At 40.7% G+C, this 10,528-nt stretch overlaps 1 protein-coding gene across 1 annotated transcript; it reads left to right on the top strand.

The window, feature by feature from the left end:
• The first annotated feature begins 2,489 nt into the window (after positions 1–2,489).
• On the top strand, positions 2,490–10,359 carry LOC103701123 (probable serine/threonine-protein kinase PBL7). The gene is made up of 5 exons (XM_008783098.2): positions 2,490–2,968; positions 3,307–3,470; positions 3,593–3,782; positions 8,702–9,093; positions 9,719–10,359. Exons 1-5 carry the CDS (start codon positions 2,866–2,868, stop codon positions 10,013–10,015), a joined length of 1,146 nt encoding a protein of 381 aa, XP_008781320.2. The 5' UTR covers positions 2,490–2,865; the 3' UTR covers positions 10,016–10,359.
• Positions 10,360–10,528: the final 169 nt, after the last annotated feature.

Here is a 10,528-nt window from a genome sequence, read left to right as displayed (position 1 = left end):
GATGAAGTGGTTGAGAGCTGAGGATAAGCCCTGCAGAACATTGTTTCTTGAGTCAGGAGGAACTATGATGAATTGAATACTATATAAAATGCTTTGAGTCAGTGGTTGGTGTTTATTTTTTATTTTGATGTAAAAGATGGTAGACTGTTGCTTTGTTTTTATTATCTCAGTGAAAACCACTCTAGTCTTTGTTTATATATATATATGTAAATAGTTTTTTCAGAGAATAAATATGCAATGGGGTATATTTATAAAAGTTCTAATTTATATTTGGCTCTAAGCAATTTAAGAGTTGCACATCACTTATCGTTGACTTGTCATTCATTTGTCTCTAACTTCCTGTGCGATATTTTTTCCATTATATAGAGTGCTTAAAATTTTGGCAACTCATATGTAAAAACACAGGAATGGAGTAGTAGCTGCCGCAAAAGGTTGAAAAAAATAATTCCATGGTGCAATATAGAATGGAATTTTTTTTTTGTTTTGTTTGGAGACGAAGAGAGCCTCTAACCCCAACTCCTGCCTTATACCCATCCCTCCTATTTGGACCGAAATCCAGCTTAAGATGGACCTAGCTATTGTTGGCAGAACCAAGGCAAAAAGGAACGTCATATATGAAATCAAATCCCCGCCTCTTACCTAAAGAGCAGTATTGGTATCAGATGAGAGGTCATACAATCCAAGCAAATGTTTAGGGGTGCATGCAATAAAACTGAGACCTTAAAATTTATATTTAAGTGTGTTTTGGGCTTCTGACTCGTCTATGCTTCCATCTCCATCTTATTTTCTCTCCTCACTGACTTGTCTCTGCAGCAAGTAACCCCCACTATAGATATACATAGGCTCCATGGTTCAATTCTTATTCTTGGAGTTACTGAAGACATCCTAAGAATGGTCATATGGACAACTTATGTTGAGAGTAGGGCTAGGCCCAAGGCAGTTTAGATCAGGCTTGGGCCTCAGACTAGGTCTCGAAACAATTTTGGGCCAGTTTTGAATTAACGCTTGGTTCAACCCAACTTTAGCTTGAAGCCCGACTTGAAGACCGAGCTGGGAACAAGGCCTGAAACCCGGGCTCGGAACCGGACCCGAACTTAGCTCAAGGCAACTTGGCCCTATATCTAAGTTGATTAGAAATAACTAGCTTGAGCCTGAGGGCCTGTGCTTGAGGACTTGAGTAACTGATCCTGTGTTGAAGTGAGGTGTGTGCACATAGAAGTTTGGTGAGCCAAAGATCTTAAAACCCCCGATTCCTAACTCCCATCATCTATTTGGTTTTTCCCTAATCACTGATCCCTTTTGATTCCAATCACCCCTCTTGATCTGTCATCATTGGTCATCCCCTCACATCGCCCCTCTTGTTGTCATTAGTCGCCAATCCAAGAAGGGTGGGTGAGACTCTCCTCTCATTGGTGGTGCTAGGCTGGTAACTCTTCTCTCTCTCTCCCACGCTCTTTACTCCTTATTCTCTCTAATCTCTCTCTCTCTCTCTCCCCCCACTTAGTGGACAAAGTGAATCAGGTTATGGCCCACTGCTGAGGGTAAACATACCTATTATGAAACTCTTTAGATGACCACATATTTGTTTGGATATACAAAGTTAAGAGGTTGATGATATTGAAGAAATCATATGTATATGCTCAAAATTTACAGTTATAAGACTTTTAGCACATATGAGTTTATCTCTAATGAAGGACTTTGGTATCTCAAAATAATGGGCCAGGGAGAGTAATGACATCCGCCAATTCCTTCTACCTTCTTCCATTTCTTTCTCTAACTTAGCAATTCACATGTCATACGATAGCTAGCTAATGGGCGAGATAATTGCCAAAGCTAATTGGATTGGTGAGTCTTTTAGAACGAGCACAGATTAACTTCATCGGTTAGCAAAAATGAATTTCAATTGATCATATATGATGCAAAGGTTGCATCGGAATACATGCTAATAAATTGAAGATCTATGCCTTGTAGATACATATGGGTGCAAACCTTAGCACAATTTGCAGCATCAAAATTAGCGTAAGTAGCATAATAGTAACTCCATCAATCCTAAAGCCTTAGGATATATGCCACGTGTCAACTTTCTATTTGCTAAAAACTCTCCGCATGCTGTTCATCCACATACAGCTGAGCTAACATAGCTCCAATTCCTCCCCGATCGTTATTTTCCGTAAGAGAGCCAGCTCTTCACTTTATCCCGTGGATCGCTCGTTCGCCTTCTCCTCCCGTGCATTGCGCTTTCTTCTCTTTCATGGCTTCTTCCCTAATCATCGCCTCCGTCACTCCCAAAGAAGACGGAGCAAACGGCCGGCGAGCTTGGATACGACGAATGTTCCGGTCCTCTAAACGAAACCCTAAAAGTAGCAAACGGAAATAGAGAGGAACCAAAAAAAACCTAACCCCAAAAGAAGCAAACGGAAATAGAGAGGAACCAAAAAAAACCTAACCCCAAAAGAAGCAAACGGAAATAGAGAGGTACCTAATAAAAAAAACTCTCTTTTTCTGTTCCTCCGCTCCTTCCCCCGAAAACCTCTCCCCTAGTTCTGGCCTTTCCGTCTGGGTTTCCGCCTCCCCCTCTTCTTTCTTCGATTTATTCTTCCAATTTTATTGCCGTGTGGATTGATGCTACGTGGCTGCTCCTAATTTCGTCGATCATTTATTCAATTTTTTTGCCTTTTCTTTGTTTTATTTTGGTGGGTGGGTGAGAGAGAGAGAGAGAGAGAGAGAGAGAGAGAGAGAGAGGACGTGATGAGGGAGGAGATAGGGGCAATGTAGCAGCTTAGTGTTGAATTTTCTCTGAGAGGAGGAGAGGTCTCAGGGTCGTGGTTGTTGGTCCTGATTAGGGTTTGGGTTCGGTGGGGAGAGATGAGTTGCTTTTCTTGCGTTACCTATCGGCAGAAAGAAGCTAGAAGGAGGCTCGGCGATGGCATGGTACCCCGGTCTTTGTCCCGCCTTGTTGATTCGTTAGGTATGCCGAAATTGTTTTTATTTTTATCTTTTTTTTTTCCAAAAAGTTGCAATATTTCCTCTTTGACATTCCAAATTCTTTAAATTTTAAGGACATTCTGAATTTATGTTCTTTGGGTATGCCGGAATTCCTCACTTCCTTTTAGCTTTTAAGGTTATTTTGATTTCTTTTTTTTTTCTGTGTGCCCGTGTGTTTGGTGGGGAGGGGAGGGGTGGTTCTTGGTCTTTGGCATCCTGATTTCTTTTTAATGTTAAGGTCATTCTGAAACTTATGTTCCTTTCTCGGAATTTTAAAAACAAAGTTTTTATTTTGTCCCCCTCCCCTCTTTGGTTCTGCAGATTTGGAGAAGAAGGCACCTTCACCAGCTGGAGACAAGAGCTGCAACGCCCGTAGCTACACCTTGCGAGAGCTCGCGGCTGCCACGAGGAACTTCAAGTTGTCTAATTTGCTTGGGGAAGGGGGTTTTGGGAGGGTCTTTAAGGGGTTCTTGGAATCGGGCCAGGCAAGCGACATTTGCCTTCTTCTTATTCTGTAGCAAACTTGCTTAAGATCCCATGCATTATTTTGATGAAAGTATTGATTTTGATCAACATTTGATATATAAATTTTCAATTTTGATGGCAGGTTGTCGCAATCAAGCAGCTCAACCACAATGGGTTGCAGGGGAGTAACGAATTCCTGGTCGAGGTTCTAATGCTGATAATGTTGCACCATCCGAATCTTGTTAGCTTGTATGGATATTGTGCCGAGGGATCTGAGAGGCTCTTGGTTTATGAATACATGCCTCAGGGTAGCTTGGAGGATCACTTATTCGGTAACCTTCTTTAATAAATCCTCCTATTTTTATCAGGCTTTTGCTTTTACCGATCTGATTTGCATATTTGCACAGTTTTGAGCTTTGACCTTGTTCCATTTCAGATCTTTTGCCTGATTAGAAATTATGTATCAATTGCTGTAAATTATAATTTCACTGGAATATATGTTCCTTTTGGTGTAATATGAGCAATCCTATGGAACTTCCTTTTATTTCTCATTATTTCCATCATGCAAGGAATGAGATGTATTATTAGGTATTGATATGAAGCTTAAGGGCTTTGGAAGCATAAATGTAGCTTATGTCAATGTTAATTGCTTTCGGTTAAAACTTTATGGCTTCAATGTTACTAAGTCACAGGGAAGATGATACCCCAGTGACAACCATAAGTGACAAGGCTTGCTTTGCCCAGTCATCAGCTAATTGTTTTATCGCACATTTTCTTTGGATTCATATATTTGACCATAGAAGTTTCTTTAAATCCTTCCAATATTTGTTTTATGTTATGTACTCTTTAATACCCTCCACCTTTCAGACTGCGTGACCCAAAGTTAAGCCATTCTCTGTTAAATATTTCTGTCATGCATCCCCTTCTTTATTAGATCCCTAATTTAGCCCTTGTTCTTTGCTTGCTAATGTCTCATTGCTGCATTGGCTTCCTCCAATTACACCATCTGGAAGTGCAGCGCTGCAGCTGCGCTGTATTCTCCATGTTTTGATTATAGTGAGAACAAACTTATCTATATTTCCATCCTTTATGTATTTATTGAATCAAGATAGCTAGATACTCACTCCACATTTTATTCAGGCATCGACTCTTGACTCGGAACTTGTCTCCAACTATGTTCTCTCTGCAGTCGCATTTCAATCTTTGTGTTACTCCCAGTATTCAACTTACTTTAGACCTTTGTCTTCTAAAGCACCATCCCCACAATCGCAATTTAGCAAATAACCATAATATAATCTTAACATGTAAATGTCGTCCAACAACATGATCCCTACTGATGTTTGTAGCTATATCTGCAATAGTGTAGTTTGATGAACAATGATGTAAAATCTTGTTCGTTTCAAATTCAAGAAGTTTCTCAGTTAGCTTATGCTTGAATCTTGAACTTGCAATTCCTTCCACATATAAATCTTTAAAATTGTACATACTTTTATCTTGGATTTCTGTTTAACTTAATGCCTATTAAAATCATCTTCTGATCCATCAATTGTATGACTGAGGATATGGAAAATTTTCAAATGACATCAGATGCAGCCCTAGACAGGTTTCTTAGTGAATAAGGATCGTAAAGTTGATCCTAGATACTTGGGACAGGGCTTGATGGTTATGGTTTTGGTCATTCATTATTTATACGACTGAGAAAAATTATTTAGAAGTGTTGTTAATTGAGTTCTGAATATGAGTTCCTTATTGCTTGTATTTTGTTCGACTTCGCATTATCAAAACTTCTAGTTATGGCTTACAAGCCTACTTCGATGAAACTTGGTATAAATTTGCAGATAAAAATATCAGTAATGCTGCAGAATTGCTTATTCTTTATCCTTGGCCTTTTTGTAACTTCCTTGTTTCATGAAAGGGCTAGTTAACCCAACTAAGCCAGTTCTGAATATCTCATTGACATTGGTAGTCCACTTCTTTGAAAGTAGGGGTGGCAAAATATGACCCGACCCGCCAACCTGACTCGTATTCGACCCACCATAAACAGGTTCGGGTTTGGTCTAAACAGGTTTGGGTCATAAACAGGTTGACCCGTTTAACCTGTTTATTATTTGGGTCGGATATAGATTTTAAATGTCTAACCTGTTTAACCTGTTTAACCCGTTTAATATATGGGTCGGATTGTTTCAGACAAGGCGGCCCAAGCCTTGGCCCAAAGGAAAGCAATAACTACCTATCTCCACAGCCCACAGGTTGCTTAGCCCACAGTCCAGCATGATTTAGTGAGATGGGACGGGCCACGGGGTCAGGGACAGGGAGTCAGGCCATCAGGGAAGTGGGAACCCATCTCTCCATCGCGTTTCCGTCCCTCATCTCTTCCTCCGTCGCGTCGAACCCTCCAGACCTCCAATCTTCCATGGATGATGGACCTGGCTCTCTCTCTCTCTCGTCGTCGAAACCTCCTGGCCTCCCACCTCTCCGGCTCTTCCTCTCTCGTCGAAAGAAATCCCGAGTCCCGATCAGGAAGGCAAGCGGCTCGGTAAGGCGGTGGAGCGTCCGATCGGAAAGGCGAGGGGGCGTTGGATCCGAGCGGCAGAGCGGCAGAAGCAGCGTCGCTTGACGGAGGCAGCGGCGCTCAGCGGTGGCGGCTTGGTGCGGCGCTGCAACGGCAGCACAACGGCGGTCGTGGGCCTCGCGGTAGATCTCGAGTTCGATCGGTGAAGCTCCGGCGGCGACGCGGCAAGACGGAGGCCGCGGGCGGTGCAGGGTGGCGGCTCGGGCGCAGCCGTGGCGAGGGAGGCCGATCGGAGAAGAAGATGAGCAGTGATTTTTTTTTCTCCTTTACCCTCCCGCCTCTCTCTCTCGGTCTCTCCTCCTCTCTCGGTCTCGATCTCTCCTCCTCTCTCTCTCTCGATCTCTCTCTCCTCTCTCTCTCTCGGTCTCGATCTCTCCTCCTCCTCTCTCTCTCTCCTCTCTCTCCTCTCTCTTTCTCTCGGTCTCGAACTCTCCTCCTCTCTCTCTCTCTCTCTCGATCTCTCCTCCTCTCTCGGTCTCGGTCTCTCCTCCTCTCTCGGACTCTCTCTCTCTCTCTCTTCTCTTCTCCTCCCATCCAGCCGGTCCCCACCCTTTCCTTTCCTTAAACGGATCTTAAACGGGTTGGGTCAGGTGACCTGTTTATTAAACAGGTCGGGTTCAGGTTATAAATCCTGACCTGTTTAATAAACAGATCAGGTTCAGATTTATAATTTTTTGATCCGACTTGTATCTGACCTGACCTGTTTATGCCTGACCCGACCCGATTGCCACCCCTATTTGAAAGCCTTGTGCTCTCATCCTTGTTAGAGAACTACAACAAATTTTTGCTAACCAAGCCAGTAATCTTCTTTGAATTTCAACTTATGCTTGGAGGACAATTGCCCTTTTCTTGCTTTATATGCATATATATGACTAATGGCCTTTGCTACATTATTTGATCGAACTGTAGATTTACACTTTATAAAAAAAAAAATCATGTGGCATCTCCACTGTTGGATTGATAAATGCATTCCATAATTTTGCTGATTTATTAACTATTAATGTCTCTAAAATTCTAACATTTCATACTTTATGCAGAGAGTTAAACCACTCTCAAAGTGTAGTTAGGCACTCTATACTACATGCCTAGGATCATTATGGTAGGACCAAAGTAGATAGCAAGAAGAAGAAATTTGGAGAAGAACACAAATAATCAATGTTTCATTAAACATGACAATATCACAAAGGGACTGATTTGGGGATACTTAGCATATCATTTCTTCTTGCCCCCTTTACAAAATGACCAACAGTAGACATAGTTACGTGATGACCCTTCATAAATGTATCACTACAACCCAAAATACATAACTTTTAATTCATATAGAACTCTAAGAGACATCACTTAGAGACATAAGAGACATCACTTAGAGACACTAAGAGACATGTTCATAAGCACTTCATTAATTAGTAATAATTCATTTTGCATTAAATTGGTTTACTTTTTAATATCCCTCCTACATCAAATTTTTCCATGTCCCATTCTAAGCATCAATCTAGCTTCTTGAAGATATTAAAGTTGAGGGGCTACGAAGCATGTAGTTCTTTAAAGATCCCATTCTTCTAAATGAAAGAATGTTCATGGCCATCTCCATGGATGTAAAAATTCATAAAATATCTTCACTAGCTTGTGCGGTACTTTTATTAGAGCATGTTTGTTCTTCCACTGTGCGCATTATGATCACTATACTTCATGCTTCTTGTACCATGCTTGCACTTTCTCTTTTGGGTCGAAAAATGGCTCCATGATTACCCAACTTGTATCATGAAAGATATTTTCTATTCCAAATTGTAATATGGATCTCTCACATTTTCGATTATTTTGGCTTCATAACTTATTCACTCAAACAAGGTTACAGTAGGCTGCACATAATAAGAAAACACCTTATCAAAGATGACATCTCGAGAGGTGACAACTTGATGTGTCTTTGGATCCATGCACTGAGATCCCTTCCTTTGTGGGTCACATCCCATAATCTCTCTCTCTCTCTCTCTCTCTCTCTCTTTCTCAAAGCATCTTCAACAAGCTATTTCCAACTCCTCAATGACATCCCATAAATCATGTCCTTGGAGGTAAGCCTCCATGCAAAGCCTCCAATTCATATAGTTGGTGCTATTTAGCTTTCAAACCACCACCATTGGAGTCCATCCTCAGTGTAGGAACCAATCCACAAATTATATTCTTCTTCCAGTCCTCATCCTTGCAAAGCCGTAAGCACCACTGAACCATGTAATGAAGCTCTGATACTATGTGGAGAGTAAAACTATACTCGAAATGTAGCTAGGCACTCTGGACTACACCCCAGAATCATTATGATAGGACCAACATAGATAACAATAAGGACAAGTTTGGAGAAGCACATAAACACTCAAGTTTCAATTAAGCAAGACAAGATTACAAAGGGACTGATTTTGGGACATGTTAACATATCATTTGCTGTTGCCCCCGTTTATAAAATGACTAACAATAGAGCTTTATATAGTTACATGGTGACCCTTCGCAAATACATCACAACAATCAAAAAGAAAACTATTAACTCATTTAAGGCTCTAGCCTCTAAGAGATGTCACTTAGAAACACTAAGAGACATATTCGTAAACACTCCATTAAATGGTAATAATTAATTACTTTTTAACATTTTATTGTGGGAAATATTGACCCACAAGTTCTTTCTTTTCTCAGATCTACCACCTAATAAAGAACCACTTGATTGGAACACAAGGATAAAGATTGCTGTTGGTGCTGCAAAAGGGCTAACCTATTTGCATGATGTGGTCAACCCGCCTGTTATCTATCGTGACTTAAAATCTGCTAATATATTGTTAGATAATGACTTCAACCCTAAACTCTCTGATTTTGGACTCGCGAAACTTGGACCTGTTGGTGACAGAACTCATGTTTCTACAAGGGTGATGGGAACTTATGGCTATTGTGCTCCTGATTATGCTATGAGCGGAAAGCTGACTGTGAAAAGTGATGTATATAGCTTTGGTGTGGTTGTATTGGAGCTGATCACTGGTCGAAGGGTACATGACTTCTCCAAGAAGCTAGGGGAACAGAATTTAATTTCATGGGTAAGTCACTCCCAATAATGCAATTTCAGTTCTGTACATGTTTTAATTTCTACTGCAGAAAACATTTGAATATTGCTTTTTCAGCTTCATCTCATTGGAATGATATCATTCCATATGAAATTTCTAGAACCTTTACTTTTCTGATTATTCGAGAAACATCATCAGATGACTGACAACTGGTTCTGAAAGATGTCATAGTTTTTATCATCAAAAGAAAAGAAAAAAGAAAATTTTTGGATATTTCAATTCCAAATTTGTAACAGTTTTGGTATGGCTAAATTAACATCAATCTTCTCGCAAGCATGTTAAATCCGAGTAATATGCATAACAGGTTGATGGTTTTCTGCCTTTTCACTTTTCTGATAATGTAGATTTTCTTTATCAATATCATAAAGACAGTGATGGGTCCTATTTGTAAAATATAGATAAGTAGGCTAGTGTAGTCTCCAAGAAAGTAATCACAATGATACCACTATAATTTTATATTCTAATAGTTTGTTTCTATTATTAAATGATAATAGGACTTCAATTTGTAACTCAACCACTACTGGCTAGCTCAAGATCATGAACACAGTCCCTGAGATGCACTTTCCTTTTTTTTTTTCTGTGACCATGTATGGAACAGGCACGTCCTTTGCTCAATGATAGGAGGAGGTTTATTCAGTTGGCTGATCCATTATTGTGTGGGCAGTACCCAATCCGTGCCTTTTACCAGCTTGCTGTTGTCACCTCAATGTGTCTTCATGAGAAGCCACATCTTCGCCCCACCATGCATGATGCGGCTGTTGCCCTCGATCATGTGGCATCTCAGCCCTATGTCTCAGAGAATGACCAAAAGGACAGCTCCCCTCCTCCAGCATCACCCCCACGGAAGGCTGCCAGTGCTCCTGTTACAACAATCGGCGATGGTTTAAAGGGTTAATCATTTGCTTACTAATAGTATACTGGTTTATCCTAACTGGAGATGGAGTTTGGCAAGTATAATGCGAGCAGATCTTTATGTCATTTGACTTCACTACCAGAGGATCCAGTAAACAAATGTGAAGATCAGATGTAATGTCACATTGACGTATACATTGGAAGCAAGTAAACGTGTGCGGCTCTTCATGCATGCATTGGTTTTTGATACATTAGACTGCTGTTGTTATTGTAGCCATCAAATTTGATTCCACTGTAATTGCCAACTACTGCAACATTGATGGTCCAATGTGTGTAAAGCTTTCTATTTTAATGCTATGGGAATATATGTTTTTCTGTTGTTGACCATGTCAGATCGTAAGAAATGGTTCGCAGATGTGGTGTGCAGAATCATATTTGGAAGTGCTGGTTCTGCTCGAGTTCTCTACGAGGAAGAGAACCAGAGGGACCTCTGAATCAGTGTGGAGCAGAATTTTTTCTTCTAAGGAAATTTGGAAAATTGTGGGTGGAACTGCAG

Source organism: Phoenix dactylifera, chromosome 17 (assembly GCF_009389715.1).
Source record: "Phoenix dactylifera cultivar Barhee BC4 chromosome 17, palm_55x_up_171113_PBpolish2nd_filt_p, whole genome shotgun sequence".
Taxonomy (NCBI): domain Eukaryota; kingdom Viridiplantae; phylum Streptophyta; class Magnoliopsida; order Arecales; family Arecaceae; genus Phoenix; species Phoenix dactylifera.
Note: the sequence above shows the minus strand (reverse complement) of the source record. Positions and strands in the feature narration are given on the sequence as shown.